Source organism: Astatotilapia calliptera, chromosome 2 (assembly GCF_964374335.1).
Source record: "Astatotilapia calliptera chromosome 2, fAstCal68.1, whole genome shotgun sequence".
Taxonomy (NCBI): domain Eukaryota; kingdom Metazoa; phylum Chordata; class Actinopteri; order Cichliformes; family Cichlidae; genus Astatotilapia; species Astatotilapia calliptera.
Window position 1 is genome coordinate 14,014,719 of NC_137423.1, and position 22,818 is coordinate 14,037,536.

Genomic DNA, 22,818 nt, shown 5'->3' on the forward strand with positions numbered 1-22,818 from the left:
CAAGATAAATGTCTCCCAGAGGAGCTTCTGCTTAAATCACTGCAGCAGATCCAAGAAAATCCCTCTTTAATTCAAATTCTTTGAAAATCTTCCTAAAAGTAGATCGTGGAAACAAACAAAGGTAATTTCACATTGAATACTTTAGCTTTTGTTCACCCACCTGTTTTTGAAACAGAGGAGTTTATATGAGAGAAGTGTGTTCAATATCTTGATATCTAGATTGATAACAGTCTTAAATTTGTTAAACCTGAATGGCTTTTACTTTTTTCCTGAGTTTCTAATAATGATCATTTGGATCTGAGTACATCATGGTCGTCTCAGGCAAACTGTTCCATTTAAGAGGAACAGCCAATCAGAAGAAAACTTTCTTAAAGAGGAAGGGGCTAAAAGATCTTGTTTCAGACATCATTTTGAAAGCTCAGTAATAAAAGGCATGGAGCTGATTAGATTTCTTGGATTGCCAACAATGAAAGGTATTTTTGAGGTATTTTACCAGTGGGATATTTTATTTGTGTCAAACTTCCTTTTCTGTGTCCCTGCAGGTAACATCGACAACGTTTTCAACATAGATCCAGACTTGGGATCCATAAGCGTCTCCAAATCTTTGGATCTGCAGCCTCAGGACCTGTTCCACTTGACTGTGAAGGCCACAGATCAGGGTTTTCCTCAGCGCAGCGACCTCTGCTCTGTCCACATCCACGTCCGGGTCTCTGAACAAACCCCACCCACTTTCCTCTCAGATGATTACCTGACGGAGATCAGCGAGCTGAGCGCTATTGGTACTCCCGTTGTCACCGTGTCAGCCTCAAGCCCAGCTGCGGTGCATTATGAGATAGAAAGCGGTAACCGGAACGGAACATTTTACATCAACTCCTACACGGGGTTGATTTCCACACAGGGGCGCCTCGATTATGAGACCTGCGATTCGTACAAGCTGAGAGTTACAGCTTCCACCACAGCTGGAGCCGTGTCCAGGACGGTCGTTCACATCTACGTGGTCGATGAGAATGATAACGCGCCTGTGTTTGAGCAGAGGGAGTACCAGGGGCAAATAGGTGAGTCCGCTCACATAAACAGCATGGTGATGGGAGAAAGAAACACCCCCCTGGTCATTCGGGCCTCGGATTCAGATCGAGATTCAAATTCCTTGCTGACTTATCAAATCCTTGAACCAGAGGCCCTGAAAGTCTTTAGAATAGACTCGAGTATGGGGACCATCTCCTTAATTTCACTGCTGGACTTTGAAACCAAGGCTGAGTATCACTTCACGGTACAGGTGAAGGACTCAGGGGAGCCATCGCTGTATGCGGCAGAGCCGGCCAAGGTCACTGTTCGCATCCTGGACCTGAATGACTGCCCACCACAATTCACTGCCTCTGTGTATGAGTCATCCATCATCCTCCCAGCTGTCAGAGATGCAGAGGTGGTGTGCATCACAGCTTATGATGCTGACTCAGCAGTGTCATACAGCATCACCGAGGGAAATCTTCATAATGCCTTTTCAATTCACCCCAATACCGGACTCATCACTGTGAACAACGTGTCTGACTTCAGGCCGTTTTATCAGCTGCATGTCAAAGCCTTTGACGGCCTCTACAGAGATTTAGCTATTGTCAACGTAAGCGTAACAAACCTAACGGAGAGTGACCTCAGATTTGAGCACAAAGTCTATTCAGCGAGCGTTTCTGAAAACATAAAGACTGTCAAAACTTTAGCAGCGCTCAAAGTCACAGGATGCTTTTTAAACGAACCTCTTTTATACTCTGTCCTAAACCCAGCAGGCAGGTTCACAATCTGCCCAACAGCAGGCCTACTCGAAACCACAGGAGTCCCTTTTGACCGGGAAGAACAAGACGTTTATGACGTTGTGGTTAAAGTGCAGGACATGAGAACCCCACCGAGAACAGCCATCACCAAGGTCAAGGTTTTCATAGATGATGTCAATGACAACTTGCCACAGTTTTTAAACTTGCCTTTTTCAATGATGATTTCCGAAGACGCGGAACCAGGAGATGTTTTGTATCAAGTGACCGCCATCGACAGAGATCTGGGAGAAAACGGAGCCATTGTGTACAATTTGGAGGAAGACTATGGCCTCTTCAGAATAGATCCAGACATTGGCGACGTGTCCCTTCAAAGACCTCTGGATTTTAATGCCCTGAATAAGTACGTACTAACGGTGTCAGCTATAGATGAGGGCGAGCCCAGTCACAGCATCATGGCTCAGCTCAGCATTCAGGTGAGGAATCGAACCAATCCAGTCTTCCAGACTCTTCTGTATCCGCTAAAAGTCCCTGAAGATGTTCCTCCATTCACCACCATCCTGCACGTCCAGGCGAGGAACCCCGAGGGTTACAGGCTCATCTACAATCTTGAAGAGGAAAACGCTTCAAAACACTTTCACATTGATTTCAAAACTGGTGTGCTGACAGTCACCAACCCCCTCGACTATGAGAGCCAGACCATGCATGTGCTGATAGTCAGAGCTACTGACTCAGTGACCGGAGCTTTCTCAGAGGCCTCAATTGAAATAGAAGTGGAGGATGTCAATGATAATGCCCCGGTTTTCTCAAAGCTAATGCACAATGTGAATATCGCGGAGGGGCTCCCAGTTGACACCTCTGTGATCAAGCTTTCTGCCTCTGATAAAGACTCTGGTAGAAATAAAGATTTGACCTTCCACATGGTGAAAACACACGGAGATGAGAGTGATTTCTTTAAAATAAACTCTCAGACTGGGTTGATTGTTACAAAACAGGTGCTGGATTATGAAAGCAGGAAACATTTTAATTTAAAAATCAAAGCCACAGACAATGGGACCATCCCTCTCAGCAGCGAGACTTTTGTGACTATAAATGTCACCGATGTCAACGATAACCCTCCGGACTTTGACAGCTCCCGGTATAAAGCCACACTTGATGAAATGGCAAAGTGTGGCCACATTGTCATCAAAATCCAAGCTTCAGACCCTGATACTGGTGACCTGAATAACCTCAAGTACAAAATTCTCTCAGGGAATGAAGGCCGGTACTTCAATATAAACGAATCCTCGGGTATCATCTCCTTTTCTAATGTCTGCAGGAGGAATCTCGATCCTCACTATAACCTGACTGTGGCGGTTTCTGATGGCGTGTTTCAGAAAACTGCCCCCGTCAGTATCGATATGATAAACAGCAACAGGCACAATCCATACTTCAAGCAGAGCGTCTATGAAGCAGAGCTGGCCGAAAACGCAGAGGCGGGAACTCGCGTGATCCGGCTAGCTGCAATCGACCCAGATGATGGGCCGTACGGTAGCGTTGACTACACCATCATAAACAAACTTGCTGATGAGAAATTTGCAATCAGCAAAGATGGGCAGATTGTCACAACTCAGCCACTGGACAGAGAAAACCCCTCCCAGAGGGTCATAGCAATCAAAGTCATGGCTAAAGATGGAGGTGGTAAAGTGGCGTTTTGCACTGTCAAGATTATCCTTACAGATGAGAATGATAATGTACCGCAGTTCAAAGCATCTGAATACCAGGTTTCAATCCAGTCGACAGTTAATAAAGGCTCCCCAGTCATTCAAATCATGGCTTATGACGCAGATGATGGCAAAAATGCAGACGTCACCTACCTGGTGGATGAAGCGGAAGAAGTGACCGAAGACATTATTGAGATAAACCCTTTCACCGGAGTTGTGAGTGTCAAAGAGAGCCTTGTGGGCATGGAGAACAAGATCTTCAACTTCAAAGTCAAGGCTCGTGATGGCAGCCTTCCTTTTTATAACTCCACAGTCCCCGTCCAGGTGAAGGTTGTTCCGCCAGAGGTTCCTCTTCCGAAGTTTTCCGAGCCACTTTACACCTTCTCGGCTGCAGAGGACATTCCCATAGGGACTGAAATCGGCGCTGTGAGGGCGGACTCCGACATGCCCCTCATTTACAGCCTGGTGAATGGGAACACCGTTGAAAGCAACAAAGACAAAGTGTTCAGCTTGGACCAGGAAAGTGGAACTTTGTTGTTGCAGAAGAGCATTGACCACGAAAAGACAAAGTGGTACCAGATAGATGTGATTGCCCAGGGGAATCACAACGGGACGGACGTGGCATCTTTGGTTTCTGTCAGCATTCAAGTCCAGGATGTCAACGACAACCAGCCAGTGTTTGATGCAAGTCCATACAGAGCTTTCCTGGCTGAAAACATGCCTGTTGGAACCACTGTTATTCAGGTGAGACACAGGAAGCTTCATTTGATACCCGTCATGGTTTAAGCAAAGTGTGTATAAAAGTCTGAACTGTTATACACACTGAAAAATGCACTATAAACTCGCCCATCCACTCTAGTTACCAGACTGCAGTGTATTATATGTTCTGTCTGAGAAAGGACTGTTTCCTCTGATATCCTTGGGTAAACAGGGAGTTTCCAGCAGGGATTTTCCTTACCTGTTTTTGTAGCAGATCATCATTAGGTTGCTGAGGATGGTCTTACACCCAACGAAGCTGCTTTAGGCGGAAATATTTACCGAAGGTTCAGAAAAGTTAGACTCTGCTTTCAGTGCAACAACTGCATCATTGCATATATAAATATATTCCACACATGTAGCAATTAAAATTTAATGCTATTCTTCCAGCTGCTCTCACAGCGGATTATTTTCAGATTTCATACTATTCATCTTTTTAAACTAGCCCTTTCAATACATTATTGAAAAATGTAAGGGAAACATCACCTGTGATTTTTGGGCGTAGAGCAGACTGAGTAGAAATGGTGTCATTATTGGTTTGCTCTTTCAATAATAGAGTTGAGCAGCCCAAGAGATTTTAAAGCCACTGGAGTCAAGACAAAGCCAAGGCTTTGTTCTCAATTTTTACAGAGGATGACATTTAGGCACGGATGCAAGACTATCACACTTTGGATACCTTGGTTAGCTTACTTCCCCAGGACTTCTACAGTGTGGAAATCCAAATAATACACCATGTGCTGGAGCAACTGCCCCCTCTAAGAAACAACCAGGACAGGAGTTTGTGAGAATCAAAGTTCCTTAAACTGTTCAACACACAAATGAATCCATGATGTGTTTAGGCTGGTTCATAAGTTCAGAGAAAAGCAGTTGGTGCTTCAAATATAACACATACAACATAGTAAACATGGAGTATTTTTCTACTGGCAGTGCCAAAAAATGCACATTAGCATAGATTCAGATACCTGCTAATCAGTGTTCATTACATCCAAATAAAATGCTAGAATTTCACTGTGCACCAAGCCTGGAGCTCAGACAGAGTACAGTAACCTCCCCACAGACATACCATTGGTCAGATAATGTCATTGAAAAGGCTCCAACAGCACAAAAAAATGGTCCAGAGGTCTAGTTCAGGCAGACAGCTAGCTGTTACAACTGCGTGTGTCACCTGTCAGTCAAAGGGGGTGTCCAAATTCATAGGTTGCATGAAGCTGCATTTATACGCCGATTACCTCACAGTGACGCGACGAAGGCTGTCCAAATTTGTAGACTCCGACAAATGCGGCCGACAAATGCGTCCTCCTTTTCCCCAGATTTCAGGATGGGTCGGGTGTATCCTTCGTGGCCCAACCTATCCCTGTGCTTTGACGTTTTCAGAAATGTCTGTTACCCACCAGATTGATAGCTAGCCGGCTCACTAGAGCCGTTGAAAACAGCGGACTCCCAGCACATCGTTTTCAAACCCCCACGGTCTTTCGCTACTCAGGTTAACCATGATATACAGGTCACTTAGATAACTTAAAAATGTTATTGTTTGGGTATTTTCTGTGTTTTATTTGTTTCTGAGTAAATCGGTTTGGCTGAGATTAAAGTTATAGTTTTTACACAGCTGAATAAACATCAAACAGAAAACGGATTAAACAGAAGTGTGAGATGGTTGAGAATTTACGCCAGTGTCCTGTTATATTTTAGATAGCAAGGAGCAGACAGCTGAGTTTATTAAACTACACCGAGACAGATCGTGACACAAATCTGAAGGCTACACTGTACAATTTCACAGCTGCTCACTTCTGGGCTACCCGGCCTTCGGAGGACCCAGCCCACATAGACTGCATCCTCCTGAGGCTGGGTCCTCAGGAGAATGCAGCCTATGAATTTGGACACGACTAAAGAGGCCATGCCCCTAATAATGCAGACAGTAAGCCTTAATCCAATTTAATCAGGTCAGTTATAGAATAATTTTCTCCCCGTGTTTTGGTGGGAGAAATTATCTATAGAGACCATTATAGTTTGAGCATCACACTGTAAACGTGTTTATTCCAACATGGGAGTCTGTGGGACTGACTCTCTGCTGGATCATCTGCTGGATGCCAGAAAAACTGCAGGTTTTGGCACTTCAGGTGTCAGTTTTTTTCAGTTATATCAAAGAAGCTGATTTCGAGTTTACAGAAGCTGTGATGACAGGTAAACTCAGTGCATACCTCTGAAAATGCTGAATTATGGATGTTTCCCTGGTTTTCTGTTTATTAAGCATTAGCATTAGCAAATACAGGCCATTTAGCTTAGCTTAGTGAAATCCTGCAGCAGTGTATGAGCTAAAGAAACACCTGGATTCTGCAACAGCATCCCATGTTCAGATACAGTCTCAGCACAACTCTCTGCACGTATCCACCTTTAGGTAACGGCCAACGACCCGGACACAGACACCAACGGTGTGGTGACCTACACCTTGGAGCCGCTGCCCGATGACACTGCGTTGGACATTACTGAGGTGTTCTCCATCGACGGGGAGAGCGGCTGGATCACCACACTGCGAGAGACCGACTGCGAGGCAACCAGGGTGTACAGGTTCAACGTCGTCGCCACTGACCACGGCGGCAACGCAAAACTGTCATCCAGCGTCCTGGTGGAGGTGATGGTGACGGACGAGAACGACAACCCGCCAAAGTTCACAGAGGAAGTGTACCGCGGCTCGGTGGTGGAGAACAGCACTCCCTACGAACCCATTGTCTACATGACGACCACGGACGCTGATGTGTCGTTGGAGAACCGCCTCATCACGTGTTACATCACAGGTGTGTTCATGGGTGTGTGTGTTTGTAAATTTGAGCCTGTTTGTTTTGCTCTTGCGTGTCTGGGCATTACGTTTGTGTGCGTGTGTCAGCAGTGTTGTTTTGTCCATGTTTGCGTGTTTATCAGCGTCCCGTTGAAAGAGTGGCCGCTCTGTTACGAAGATGTTAATGAGGTGAAATGAGTTACGTGTTAATCACCCCCAGCAGAGAGTCAATATTATTGAGCCTCAGATTAATCGCACTGCACTGCCAGCTAACGAGGGGAGAATACCAACAGGTTGCCCTGCAGCTAACAACAAAACAAAGCCTCGAATTAATGCAAATCCTGTTTTCCCCCAGACAGTTAAACCGTTCTAAAGGAGCTCTCTGTCACACTGCGGTTTTCCTAACAGACGAGTATTTGCTTTGGAATAATTTATAATAGAAGGTTTGTCTGATGCTGACATTTGCTCTGCTCTAAGAAGCGAAAACAGAAACAAAGCCTGCCCACCTCTGCTGTGATTGATGAGAGGATTTTACTCCCATCACCACAGGACGATTTTCTATTCTGTTTGTTTTTTCCTCCTATATTTAATTCCTTTAACTTTGCAATTGCACAAACATTCACATTGTTGTTCTGGGGGCTGTTTGAGACGCTTCACGCTGTAAAAATGCTAATCTGGCTCCCAGTGAAGGCAGCAAAAGACATAAAGAACGTCCTGTGTAATGAGGACATGACTTCAGCGTCCTCAGCAGCAGTGCAGACTCTCAGCTTTAGTTCAAGCAGGTTAACTAAATGCTAACTGTTCAAGAGTGACAGAGTTCCTCCCTCTTTATTGTAAAATCATTTTAAATGTTAGGAGTTTTTTCCCCCTGCAGTCTCTCTCATGAACACCTCGAAGAATACCCCATTCCTCTGTGTTGAGATGCTCTCAGGTTGCTTTTGCAGTTTACTTTGGGTAATTATCATCTGTTCTGCTGTGAAGCTGTGCAGAAGTCTGTACACGTCACACTTCATCCTGCTGTTTCTATTAGCAGTGAGATCATCATAAATCACCAGAGAGCCAGCTCCACTGCAGCCATACAGGCCCAGGCCATAACACCGCCTCCGCCATGTTAGACAGAGGATTTGGATGCATGCACTTTTCTCTCCATCATTCTGCTTCATCTTCATCCTGTTTTCATCTGTCCAAAGAGTTTTACCAGTACTAAATAATAAAAATAAAAAATATATAATGAAAAGAATAACGATATAGAGAAAACCTTTCTTCACTTCTGTTTCTTTAAAAAAAGTGACAAAAATATGAGGTAGTGCTGAATTCCTGCCAAAATAGTGCACAGATTATTTTCCAAATACAGAAACAAAAACATCAGAAGATTAATTTAAACTCTTTATTAGTCAGCTGTGTGGAGACCAGTGTTGGGTAAGTTACTTTAAATTAGTAACTTAGTTACATTACTAGTTACTTCTATCAAAAGTAACTCAGTTACTTCAAGTTACTCATTACTTTCAAAGTAACTAGTTATTAGGAAAAAATAACTTTGGTTTTACTCAGAATTCTCTTGTTAATGTATTGCTTCCGTAACTGGATACCAAGCAAGATTGCCAGTCTTCTAGCTTGCTTACTTGCCACAAGTGCACTGTGCCACCTACCAATAGAAAGGAAAAAATAATGTGCATATTTCCACAAGAGAAATCCCACGCCTGGACCGTCGTTGTCCGCCGCCATGATTCTAGCACAGCGTCATGTGCACTTTTTACATCCAACACAAAAAGTGCAGTCGTGGTGCTTTCGATTGTACTCAGAACTCGGGAATTCTGCCTTCTGAATAGGAAGATGTAGGTAACACCAGACTGCATACAGGGCTGGACTGTGACAAAAAATTGGCCCGGGCATTTTGACTAGAGACCGGCCCACCATTATAGGAAAAATCATAAAGCCTTTGAATGAAAATAAACACTGTTGTGACAGTGATGTACACTGTTTTGATGCTATATATGTATCAATCTAACAATCGTTTGTTGTAAGATTCAGATAATTATTTTTTAAAAGCTAGAAATTTTAAATGAGAATAAGAAAGAAAAGTATGTCTTTGTGCCCCCCTTTCCCTGTTAATGCCCTACATGCCCCCCTGGCAAAACTTTGCTAGACCCGCCCCTGCACAGTTACCAGCTGTCAGCTACGTAAAAAAGGATCCTGGTTTTATTTGTCTCTCAGAAACAGTTCATAACTTCCCTTCAACTCATTCATGTCACCTAAAAGGTAAACCTGTTTCTCCATCACCTGTTCAGCTCTGATGATCCAGTAAGGACATCTCCTGGTTTCATCTTCATGTTTCCCTCTCACCAGATAACCAAACCATATCATGACCAGCAGCTTTACAGCTGTGGCTCCAGCAAACATCAGCTGATACTAGAAAGTAATATTAAATAAATTCTAACAACAGCTGACCAAGCTTAAACGTGCTGCTGTTGTTTAGCGCGACATCCGCTGGTTTCCTCTTTCTGGCACAGAGTGGGAGATAAACAAACAAGAGAGAAAAGCCGATCAGCTGATCACTGATCAGTTTCATGATTGAAGTAGAAACAGGAGAGGGAGGGGAGAGAATGAGAGAAGAAGAGGCAGCTGTGCAGCAAAGACACAGAATAACTCCAGCTTTGTGTCTTTTTCATTGTAGCTGAAGTCCGGGACAAACTGTTCCTTTTCACCTCAATAAGAAACGCGTAATATTTTCTCTGAATACCAGACGATTCCGTTTTTTACGGGATGGTTGGCAATTAGAAACTCCGTCATGCTAGCTAGTACCCAGTACGAAAAAGTCAGCATAACGAAAATAATCTCCACCTAAACTTGGTTTATGTCTGACCCAGATAGACTGCAGACTCCTCTTGCCTCCCCTTTCCGTCATTCACCTGCTGGCCTCCAACACTTGCTAATGTTACTGAATCTGTGGAAGCTCCACGATAGCCACCACATGAAGTAACGAGTAACGACCCTATCTAAATCCCAGTAACGATTAACGCGTTCCTGGTTTTGGCATAATAACTAGTTACCGTGCTCGTTACCACAATAATAACGTAGTTACTGTAACGCGTTAGTCCCAACACTGGTGGAGACAGAGCAAGGCGGTTGTTTCTCAAATCCATAACATGAAGTCTAACACTTTTATCTTCAGACTGAAACGCTGACCCATAAACATCAGGAAAAAGTTTTCAGAGCAGAGTGTGTCTGTGTTTTTAGGTTCTGTCTGTAAAAGTGTTGCTACTCTCACATTATCATGTATTTAATATTTTGGGGGATTGCTCTGAGTATTTGATGCGTGAGTGGAGGGGATTTTTTTTTTGACTGAGTTATAGATACTTAATATTAATGCAGAACATTTAAAAACAACAAGCTGACCCGAGGTGCCTTCAAGTCACAGCAGAGGGTATAAAAATAAACAGGACTCAGATAAAATATATTAAAAAGTTAAACTTAAATGAGAACAACAGATTAAAAATGCAGCAGGACGTATTAGACTGAAGTAAGAGTGAAGACTGAGGTCAAACAGCATAAAAACACGATTAAAATAAAAAGACTGGAAAAGAAATAAAAGGAATCAAATCAGAAATTAAATAAATATTCAAACTTCAGCTACAGGGAGTCAGGAAAGAATTAAAAGTTGATTTTCCTTCACACCAAATTGTAAACAGGGATACACAGGAGGGTCTGACTGATCTGATAAGGTTCAAAATGGGACAGGTTAGTCAAAATTCATCCATGCTGACCATGTCGACCCCTTCCAGAGTGAACCGATGAACATTTATCCAAAAGTTTGAGTCACAAAAGAAAAGATCAGAAGAGAAAAGCTGAATTCACGCTCATTAACGTGATCACACGTCTGATGCTTCAGCAGAATGAAGGACAAAGCAAGCTTTTCTGGTAGAAGCCTAAAGCAACAGTGCTCACGGCTTTCTACCTCTGAGAGCATGACGCCAGGCCTCTCTGCTGTCACTCACGTCCTTCTTGCTCCTGCAGCCGGAGACCCGCTGGGTCAGTTCGCCATCGTGCAGGTGGACGAGGGCCAGTGGGGTTTGATTGTGAAGGAGAGTCTGGACCGAGAGGCCAGAGACAGATACGCCTTGAGAGTCACGGCCACCGATGGCAAGTTTGAGGCTCCCATCAGCGTGGACGTCCATGTGCTGGACATCAATGACAACAGCCCGCTGTGTGAGCAGGTGAGTACAGGTTACTTCAGCTCTGCAGTTAGATGCATGGAAGCCACTCAGAGTGAAAATGGTAAGGGGAAGTGGACGCTGGGCTGTTTTTGAACCTTTATTTTTTAAAGCGTTTGTTTTTCCTTTAAAGGTGCTTCTGGGAATATCTCCACATTAAGAGTAAAGACAAAAGCTGCTGCTTCCTGTACAGGCTGTAAAGCCCCCGAGGCTAATTTATGAAACTGAGCTATTAAAAAAAAGATTAGTCTTGACTTCGTGTAACATTTAATATTAAAGATGGTTTCAGTATAAAGCCAGTATTTCTCCCTGTCTGTTTCCTCACAGTCATTACTAGAGTTTAATGGAGACAGATGCATGAAATGTTCACCATCATAGATCACGTATCATCCAGCAGCCAGGAGAAATATTTCTATCATAATAACATATTGTATAACTGAAACCAGGTAAATAACATTTGCATGAATAATCTTTACTTAACAGTTAATAAAGTCCTTTTAAGTCTTTATAAGCCAGTTATAAAACTGGCTTTGACACAAAGTCTTCTTAAAACAAGACTTTATGGAGTATTGCATCATAAGCAGTTAATAAGTAAAAAATAATTTATTTATTACGCTTGGAAGGTTTGTGGTAGGTTTGTAACATGAATATTAAACAGTTAATTGTGACATAAATCCATCCATCCACCCCCTCCATGTATACATCCATCCATGCATCCACCCATCCATGTATATATCCATCCATGCATCCACCCCCTCCATGTATACATCCATCCATCCATCCATGTATACATCCATCCACCCATCCATGCATCCACCCATCCATGTATACATCCATCCACCCATCCATGCATCCACCCATCCATGTATACATCCATCCACCCATCAACCCATCCATCCATCCATCCATGCATCCACCCATCCACTCACCCATCCATCATGCATACATCCACTTATACATACATCCATTCATCCACTTATCCATGTATACATCCATCCATCCATCGATGCATCCATCCATCGATACATCCATCCATCGATACATCCGTCAGTCCGTCTGTCCCTCCCTTCCTCCTTGTGCCATATGTTATGGTGTCAAAGTTCAGATGTAAGTAACAACTTACTTAACGTGACCTTTTTCTCAGCTCTGTAGGTGTGTTTCTGCTGCTTCCTGTTTTTTCTCTTTTAATCCAACGCTGAGTAGCTTAACTGAAACCCACCCAGTAAATGCAGGCCTGATTATTGTTATTATCCTCCTGCTGCAGCTCGTGTACAAAGAGGTGGTGATGGAAAACTCGCCCTCCAGCGTGTTTGTGCTCAAGGTTTCAGCTTCCGATCCAGACGTGGGCACTAATGGCCAGATTTCCTACACACTCCACGGGCCAGATGCCGACAAGTTCCACCTGGAACACAGGACAGGTATGATGGTGTCTGTTTGACGTCAGTGCACGGCATCCCTGTCAGCGCGCGTTTGAGGGTGCAATAGCATGAACTGACATCCATCACCTGATATCTTCACCACCTGCTGAGACATCAGTCAATCTTTTGACCCACTCACAGGTCAAAAGCCGCTCTTGTCATATTGTGTGTAAAACTAGAGGTTGATTTTATACTTGAATATAGAAAAGTAACACGTGCATGGATTTCCAAAAGTTCAAAGCTGCTTTAGATTGAAAGTTGATTGTATCATGATGTGAAATTTGGGCACTTACAGCCCCAGACTGTACAGACTGTTCAAATCTTGTCCAAACAATCCTCCTCTAAGTGTCCACCTCGTGTGGATACTTAGATCATTTAAAATATATATATAATATAATAAAGAAATGAATGTTCTAAGTGGGGCTTTTAAAGTTCAGAAAAGCAAGAACACTACCACAGAAAGTTCTTGGTTGGGCTTGAAGGTAAATCAAAGCTCCTGAACTTCATGGAAGAGTCATTAGAAGAAAAGCTTTCCTCTGGAAGTCTGAACATCAGAAGGATCCCGGTGCCTTCGTGAAACATTTTCAAAAGAAAGTTTTTGTTAGAAAGACGTTTGGAGAACAAAGAGTACAGGATCTATGAAAAGAACTCCTCTCTGTGGGGGTGCATCAGGAAGAAATGGAAAGCCTCCATAAGTGGATGGCTCATAGCAGAGCACAGTGATCCTAAACACACCTTAGCATCCACTGCAGACTAAAAAAACACAACGGGCTCAACCCGAGGCCAAGCTGAAGGCATTAGGATTGAAAACCTAGACTTCAAAAGAGGCGCACCATAACGCCGTAAAGCCCATGAAGATGAGAATGTGCCCAAAAATCCTAAAGCAGGAATTCAAAGACTCTCCGTTCCCTGTAAAGTCTTTACAAGCTGTGATACCTGCAGCAAAATAGAATCCAAAATAATCAAAGAGACATGCTCACACCTTCACGGGAGCCAAACTTCAGCAAGGTGTGCATGAAACACTAAAACACCGACGGGGACAAGCTGGTGATGTGTTTAGGTTCCGCTGGAGTTTAGCATCCTGCCATTCACGCGACAAAACACCAAAAAGTTTTAACATTTGACTGAGTAATATAAGTTTATAATACTCGGGCCTAAAACTGTCACCTGTAAATGAGCCGCACCACAGTCACACGATGTTTGTGTCATGGCGATGAATAACGTGTGCGGCCTCTTTAAGCTGCTCGTTAGCGGAGGCCTGTCCTTCGTGGCTGGGGTATTTCCTGAATATTTTATTGCTTATCAAATGTTCATAAAGAACAGGAAATGCAGACACTTTTGTTTAGTGAGGCAAAGCAGTGTGACTTATCTGACTCCATGCAGACCAGTTGGACTTTGTCTTTTTGGAGGGAGTGACTATCAGTTTTAAGCAGGAAACACCATGCTCACCTGCTCACACCTCAAATATTAAAATAACACCTCACAATATTCATCTCAACACGCTACATCTGACCTGAAGATGACTGCTGATACTTTAATTATAAGACATACGTCATCATCTGCATGTGCATCACCAACGTGTGGAGATGTGTTGGCCTTGTTTTGGGGATGTTTGTGTTCCGCGGTTTGATGGTTGTGTGTCGTACACCTGTCCCAGGTGAGCTCTTCACGCTGGCCGTGCTGGACCGTGAGAGGAACGTGGAGTTCAACCTGGTGGCGAAGGCGACGGATGGCGGGGGTCGATCCTGTCAGGCCGACATCCTGCTGATGGTCCAGGACATGAACGACAACCCGCCCCGCTTCTCGTCCAGCCACTATGAGGTCACCGTGTTCGACAACACCACTGTCCGCACGCCGGTCGCTGTGGTGTATGCCAAGGACCCTGACACAGGTGAGCTGCTGCTGCTGAGTTTGACGTGTCGCTGTGGGTGCAGCGAAGGTGGAGTAACTAGACAAACTGAACACGGAGTTGTTTATGTCAGGTCCGAACATGTTGGGACAAACCCTTCATTCTGGTATCAGGTTAAAGCCTGATGCTCAGGCGTGCCTGTGTGTGTGTGTGTGTGTGTGTGTGTGTGTGTGTGTGTGTGTGTGTGTGTGTGTGTGTGTGTGTGTGTGTGGTTTGACTGATCCCAAACATAATAAAGGCAAAGCCGTCCATGAAACACCCACCTGAAGTTCACCTTTGCTGTGTTGTTCCAGCTGTGATGGGAATTATCTGCATCACGTAGCTTTTAACCTTTGACCCCTGCAGCATGAGCACCTCACTCATTTTACATTTTTAGCTTCAGTTATAGCTGACTCTTTCTAAAAACATTGCGCTCTAAAACAAAGAATCCTAATTAATCTGTTTTCATTAGAGTCTGCATTTCAAACCTGAACTTTCACCCTTTAGATTTTTACTGCCACATTTCTGCTTTTAAACATGACATCAGAGCTGCCGCGCTTCCTGCAGTCGGTCGCGTGTCTGCGTGTCCTCATTAATGTGTGAAAATATGTGGGTGTGCCTTAATGACAAAGCAAAACCAAAGGCCACTACAAAAGCAGCTAAAAATAATGTCAGCCATAAAAGCCGTTTAACTTGGCTTTGGTGTCACATTTGGACGTCTGTTATTATTTCATGCAGTGTGGGTAGTCCTGAATTACTGTAAACACTGCCTTTTTTATGTACAGGTGTTGCTTTACCTTTTTAAAATGACAATTAAATCTAGAGAAAACTTTAATAAGACACTTTAATGATAAAAAGTAGTTTTATATGCAGTTTTTGTAGTTATTTTAAGGACAGCCAACGTCTGTGTGAGAGCTCTGATCAGTGTCTGTGGGGTGGGGGGTTTCGGGGGATGGAGGGCAAACACGCCTCTGCTTTGATGTGTAATTTGTGAGTGTAGCGGGAAAAGGTTGGACATGAAACGAAAGACGCTTATTTTTCAGAACCAGCTGCAGGCTGATGGCTCGGTGACGTCATCAGAGTTTCTTAAACATTTAAAGTGTGAACGCATATTCATGCATCACTTAAAACTTTAATGGCATTTCTGCATTGACGCTGCTGTTTACGAGTCGCACGCAAAAGTTTGTCACAAAAGTTTCACTGCTTTTTATTTCCAACACGTAAATATAAAAGAAATACAAAATAACATAGTAACATTAGTAATATCTCTGTGTGAACAGTTACACACGTATGAATACAGAAACACTTTTTGCATCTTTAGATTCATCGCAGCCTTAAACTGTAGGCCCACTGGTGTCCATCTCACACAATATTCAGAATACTTTCTGGCAACAAATGAATGAACTTCAGACATCAGCTGTGCTTTTTTCAGCTCTACAAAATCCAAGAGTTACAGAGTTTATCTTGAACACGAGTAAAGACTCTTTCTTTGTTAAACCTTCTATTTGTATTTTTTTTCCCAAATACCACAAATTTGGTCTTCTTCATGAGGATTTACTTTTGTCAAACCGTTTTTAAATATTATTCATTTCAAAAATCTGTTAATGCTACACTTGTAGGCCGCTTGCTCTAAATCCCGATAAGAAGAGTAAGAAGCAGCCAGTGTTTCACATTGGTTGGTATTATTTGTGCAGAGGTGGAGCTGCGTGTTCACTTCTGTCTTTGTGGTTTCCTTTGTGCTGCTCCTCCTTCCTGTGATTCATGTAAAGCCCGGGGTTTTGTAATCAGCACACGTATCGCTGATGTACCCCAGCCCTCTCTTACTGAGGCGAGCGGCCACACTTTGCTGCAGATTGCCAGTGCAGTCGTAAACACCTTATTAATTAGTTTGAGTGCTGCATGGGTGAAGTCACATTAAAGAAAAGAGCTCGGTTTGTGCAGGTGTGTGTGGTTTTCGATGTGTCATTCAAATGGTGGATCACAGTGGGACTGCACACACACATTAGTTTGTACAAAGGTGGACAGATTCAGACAGGTAGGACACACACAGCCCCAACAGGCTGGCCACGCCTTCAGATGTGCAGCGGCATGTCCTCTTTCTCAGTGCTGACGACTTTCTCACAGATGCCAGTGACTCACACTCATGTTTCCATTTTTTAATGCTTTATTTGCCAGATAAATGGATAAAACCACTTCAGCACGCAGAGAAAAAACTGCAGGCATCAAAACAGAGATGTGGAGTCACATGTGACGGTGAAACTGTGCAGCAGAGCTCGAGCAGCAGACAGAAAATAACCGTAGTTGAAGTGCTAATCCTCTGAAAAACCAACACAAAGTGTTTGACCTTTACCCGTAGTGACATCTTTAGGCTGCTTAGTCTGTTCAGCAGGAGATCAGACAACGAATAAAAAGAGTGAGAAAAATAGAGGCGTTATTTCACGAGCTCTGCGGGAATCTGAATGTTCTTCTTATTGCTCTGGAGTTAGTGGTTAACGAGCCTCCTCATGGGGAGGGTCATTTTTATCATCAGTGGTTTTCATTAGAAACACACATGCTGGGCTTTTCACCCACACACTCCCACTGTAAATGTGTAACTGTGCAGAAACAGTGGGATCTCCTGGATGCTTCGTGTTTTTTCATGTTTACAGCCCGGAGAGTTCAAAGCGTGCGCTGATTATTCTTTCTTTTGATTCTTTTAATTGGCGCTATGTGGAAATCCAGATGTGGCTTAGATAACAGTTTCTTGACTAATTCATATTTTTCTGTTTGGATAAAAGGATCAGTCACACCCAACAAACCAAAGTAATAACCTGACTCTGGATGGCCTCCAGTTACACTCTCGAAACAATTTTGGATAACTCAAAACAAACATGTTGGACTTTCATCTCTGCAAAATCAAAGTCCCGTCATCCGGGGTTTCACAAACTTCCTGAAACACCTTCAGTGGATCCAAAACACCTGAACTCAAGGGGAGAACAGCTTCTGTTCATTGGCTCAGGGCCTCATTTACTGTCAGCCAATCACAGCTGGGATCGGCTGACAGTAAAATGGAGACGTATTTGTTTCTTGATGACCTGAGTATATTTATTTATATAGTTACATTTATTTATATTAACATATTGATTAAAGCCGTCTGCTTATACAGTCTGTCTCTATAAGAGATTTCACTGCTTTAGTCTTTATGATTCTAACCTGAGCAGGATAAGGTCGCTATTAAAAGTGATGACCTGATGCAGAGAAGCAGGTGAGACATCCTCACACACCTTACCTGTCCGTGTTCCTGTGCTCAGGTATAAACTCCGAGGTGAAGTACTCCCTCCTGTCCGGCGATGACGGCTACTTCTCTCTGGACGAGTTTTCGGGGATCCTACGGCTGGAACGACCTCTGAACCCTGAAACTCCGACCACATTCGAGCTAAAGGTGAAGGCCACCGACCGCGGCCTGCCTCGTCACCTCCACTCTGTTGCCACGGTGACAGTGGATGTGGTCTCTCTGGACGACTACCAGCCCGTCTTCATGAGCTCCGAGTACACCGCCCAGCTCCCAGAGTCCTCGGCGGTCGGGTCGGAGGTGCTGAGCGTGTCTGCGCTCACCAGAGACAGCAGCTCCCCGGATCCCATCGTGTACCGTATCATCTCTGGGAACGAGGACGGCCGCTTCCAGCTGGACTCACGAACAGGTCAGAACAGCTGATTACACGAAACACTCGGCGTTTCATTATTGCGCTTAGGCAATAGTGAATGGTGGAATTGTAAAGCGCTTTGAGGGTATCGAAAAGCGCTATATAAATGCAATCCATTATTATTTTTATTATTATTATTAGGCGTACAGGTACAGGTGAGCTTTACACCTGAGCGGCATTTACCCGGCCCCCCAGAAACAAGCCACATATCAAATAATAATAACAACAACAACAACAACAACAACAACAATAATAATAGTTGTTATTATTCTTATTATATAGGTCCTTTCAGCTGGAGAAAAGAAAACAGCAGCAGAAATAATGAGTGAGGGTTAGTCAGCTGAAAACAGACAAGCCAAAACAAAGGGCTGAAAGATGCTAAACCAAATATCAGGTGACCACTCGCTAACAGTAAATATAGACACAAAAAGGATTTCAGAATAAAAGCACAAAGAGAAAATGGACCGTTGGTTGAGATTAATTTATTGTGACAGAGTTTTCTCCACTTTTGTTACTTTACAACAAAACGATACAACTTTTATTGCTATGGGTGACTAGAGGCTCACTAATTAGCTGAGTATTTAAATTCATGACAACGGTAATATTTCCTCTGCATTAATATTCAGGTAAAGGAAATGCTTTGGGCTCAGTCTGAATTTAAACAGTTTAATCATTTTGGACAAATAATCACAAGGTTTAAGTTTTTCTACCTGCAGATGTTTTTAAAAAGGATTAAGACTGTTGCCTTGTTGCAGAGAGGCTTTATTAATGCTGCAGATGGTGCAGCGAGCGCTCGCGAGCTTCGCCCTCTGCTGGGTTTAACAGTCGGACTGAACTGCAGTGTGGGACTCACAGCTCGTTGCCAATAAATCATTAAAGGCCAGAAGAGGTGCACTCATCTGTTTATTTTGAAAAGCCAAGACAAGACGATCAGAATCTCAGCTAGATGGGATTCACTGAGATTGCAGGTTATTTTTGGTTCGTATGACACTTTAAAGCTGAAATGGAAAAGTGTGAAACTGTTGGCTCGGCCTGCACACCAGAGCAAAGAGACCAGCGAGCAGCACCACAGTTCCAGCAGTTTAGCGATTTCACTGATCGATGCAGCCTCTGCAACAACGCAGGTCACTAACTCACATGTCTTTACTTATTCTCAGTTTGAAGCGCTGTCAGCCTGCAGCACACACTCACGCTTGCATGAGTGTGTGACGGTCCTTCATGCAGCTGCTCTCTGGACAGCAGAAATAGTTCTGCGTGTCGTCCCGTTAGGATTGTTTTGTTTTTTTAACAGCCGGCTGACACTAGTTTCATATTTACCCAGCATACAGGATGTGAGAATATGATTGGTCAGCGTAGTTATTTTTAGTTTGGTGAACTTTGAGCTGGTCGATGCTATGTCAGTGAAGAATTCCAGGCGAGCGGGTTGTGTTTGACCTGAATCGTGTGTTTTATGAATGGATCCTTCCCCCTGCAGAAGAGGGAGTGCTGTTTGTGTGTCGGAAGCTCGCACGCCTCCGGCGGGAATCGCCAACAGGAAGAGTTCAGCTTTCTGTCTGAGATGATTCACAAACAGCAGAAGCTCCAGTTTCTCCTGTTTTTCTCAAAGTTAATTTCCAATCAATACTCATCCATCCACAGCACGATTAGAGATGAGTGACTCACTGGCTTGTGGATAATTTATGATTTGAGTTTTTTGATGTCTGCAGAATGATTCAGAATTGAATCAATTATTGATCCTGTGCATCATCCATAAACATCTCCGAGCATATTGTGGAGTACACGGTCATAAATAGTAAATCTCCCTCCGGCCTCTGATCAAATCAGGGGCGATTTAGCCCATTTTTTTAGCCCATTTTTGGGGGTGCTTCAGCATACAGTACATAATTGAGATGGAACATTTTAACAACAAAAGTATAGATAACCCCTCCCCCCTCCCATAGTGGTTTGTTCCAGCTCTCCCCTGCTCGGGCTCTAGCGCCGTTGCTGCCAGAGCGATGGTGGCTGAGACGCAGCGGAGCAGAGGTGTAAGTGCCTGGCTTAAAACAGGACATGTTAGCTGCATTTAACCTTCAGTTACTCTTTATATAGTTAGGTAGGAGTCAGGCCATGTTTCTTTTTAGCTGAAAAATATTACACCAGGTAACCTGCAGTGTTGAAAATGTGTTTTCCGACTATGTTTGCTACCCTACAATCCGTCCTGCTTTGTAGTAAAATCAGCAACATTTGACCGTCCTGTTGCTCCCATTTAAATGTATGCAGCCTATTTAAAATGTAAAACGTAACATTGTCCGCAGCCTACTGTTGTTACCACCGTCCTGTTTCAAATGTAATGAGAGAAACTGGTTATTTTGTCATATGTGCCGATATTGAACCCAAGGTACTAACTAGCTAACTGACTGGATGCCCATTAACCTTATAACTCCTGTTGTGTGTGTGTGTTTGTTTGTGTACAGAGAGACAGCCAGGTTCATAATGGATATGAGGTAGTTTTTTCAAAAAAAGGAGCCACATTCAGGTAAAAGTGTAAAATCAAATGATCCATCAATAAAGGATAATGTTGGATCAGTGTTTCAATATTTATATCCTTTATTAGATGTACATGTGGTTTGGTTATTTGCCTTTTGGTTAAAAGTAAACTGAGAGAGGACTTTTTTTATTAGTGATCTTAATAGTATTTTTTAATCTAATTGAATACAATCTATTTGTGTATGATTGTCAGTCCAAAGAGGGAGAGAGGAAAGAGGAGAACATGAGGAGAAAGTACAAGGTCAGGAAGAACCAGGTAAGAAAACAGACAGGGAGTACTAACAGGCACAACAGAAACTGTTAAACTGGCAAAGAAAAACTAATTTTACTCGTACAATCTGGAAGTTGTGTTCTCCCTATGTTAAAGCTGCTATACACAGTCTGCAAAACAAACTGGGTTGTCAGCCCTGGCACTGCATTACCATATTGAGCTTCATTCAGAGGAAGTCACGGTTGCCAGAGACTTTTTGAAGCTTAAGAGTGAGGCTGGTGCCATCCCAGATATGTTAACATTGTACAATCTTCTGGATAATCAGATCTTCCCCGAACTGAAAACTGTTATTCAGGTTGTCCTAACAAACCCAGTTAGCAGCTGGAGCTGTGAGAGGTCTTTTAGTGTCTTGAGTCAGCTCCATACCTGGCTGAGAAGGACCATGGGTCAAAGCAGACTCCAGCACCTGGCTGTGATGTCAGTTGAGAAAGAGATGCTTGAGAGACTTGAACACCAAAATGTGATAGACAGATTTGCCAACCTCAAGCTGAGGCGGCAGAGGATAAAAGACAAGAAAAAATCTGCAGAGCCATATTAGTATCTGCAGTAAAGATCTTTTCATACATTGTATACATTGTACCAGAGGCTAAGGTGTCTCAGTTTTTTTACATTTTTTAATAATATTTTGTACATTTCAAGGACTCTTCTATTTTTGGAGTGTATTTTTATGTATCTGTATTGTATTATAATACACTAAAAGTAAATCTCTGTCCAAACAAATGCACTCAGCTTACTTTTTACTCACAGTGAGCATCATTCATTATTATCCCGCAGTAATTAAGGTTAGGAAACTGCGATCGTGGCTCAAAGAGTTGGCAGTTCGTCTTGTAACCGGCAGGTTGTCGGTTCAAGCCCTGGCTCGGACGGTCTCGGTCGTTGTGTCCTTGGGCAAGACACTTCACCTGCTGCCTACTGGTGAGGCCAGAGGGGCCGATGGCGCGATATGGCAGCCTTGCTTCTGTCACCAACTGTAGCTACCTCCACCAGTGAGTGAATGAATAGTGGAATTGTAAAGCACTTTGAGGGCCCCGCAAAGTGCTATATAAATGCAATCCATTATTAGTATATGTATTTTTTAAAAATTCCAATCCATTCTTCTTTTGCAGCATTTAAATAACCTTGATCAGATTTCATGGTTTTGTTACAGACTTTTCAAAAAAGTGTTTTGCTTTTCTTTCACAAATGTGGGGATTAAATTGTGTTAAAATGTACAAAACAGTGATGTCATGTTTTGTGACGAGGACCCAGGCACAGAAAGACTTGATGAATTTAAGAATCTTATGATTTAATAAAGAAATTTGCAGAGTTGCATAGAGATGGTAAAATTGTGATGACTGATAATGGAGATGAAGACAACAGAGGACGAGGACAGGGAGGACCAGGGGTTTAAATGCACCAAGGGGACAGTCAGAGGGAACTCGGGACAACGGGAGACATTTAAGGATACAGGGACTGACAGAGACAGGGAAGAAGTCTCATCGTGACAAGGAAAGTTTACCTTGCCTGGATGGGCAGCTCTCTGGGTGCTCAGCACCCCAAAGCTCTGATCCTAGAAATCGCCCCTGGATCAAATGCTGTTTGTCACACACCGGACACACAGCACTTTTTCTCTCTTACTGCAGCTCTGTACTGTGAGCCAGAGCGCACAAATCTCTGCGAGCTGTGTAAGCTCCAGAACCAAAAGACAGCGCCATCACACAAATGAGGAAAACCTCAGTGACGTGTCACTTCACGCTTCTGCTCAGGCAAAAACACAACGTCAAGCTGGAAACAAAAGTCTTCCATGCATCATCGTTTCAGTTATAGGATTTGAGATGAACAGTTTA

The 22,818-nt window shown here is 43.4% G+C and overlaps 1 protein-coding gene across 1 annotated transcript in view; it reads left to right on the plus strand.

Annotated features, from left to right (window-relative positions):
• The window catches only part of fat2 (FAT atypical cadherin 2), a 98,006-nt gene that overhangs the window by 39,169 nt on the left and 36,019 nt on the right, over positions 1–22,818 (plus strand). The window contains exons 11-16 of the mRNA XM_026185187.2: positions 543–4,210; positions 6,618–7,014; positions 11,010–11,209; positions 12,471–12,624; positions 14,282–14,515; positions 17,803–18,192. Of these exons, the coding sequence (XP_026040972.2) occupies positions 543–4,210; positions 6,618–7,014; positions 11,010–11,209; positions 12,471–12,624; positions 14,282–14,515; positions 17,803–18,192 (5,043 nt within the window). The remainder of the gene's footprint in view (positions 1–542; positions 4,211–6,617; positions 7,015–11,009; positions 11,210–12,470; positions 12,625–14,281; positions 14,516–17,802; positions 18,193–22,818) is intronic.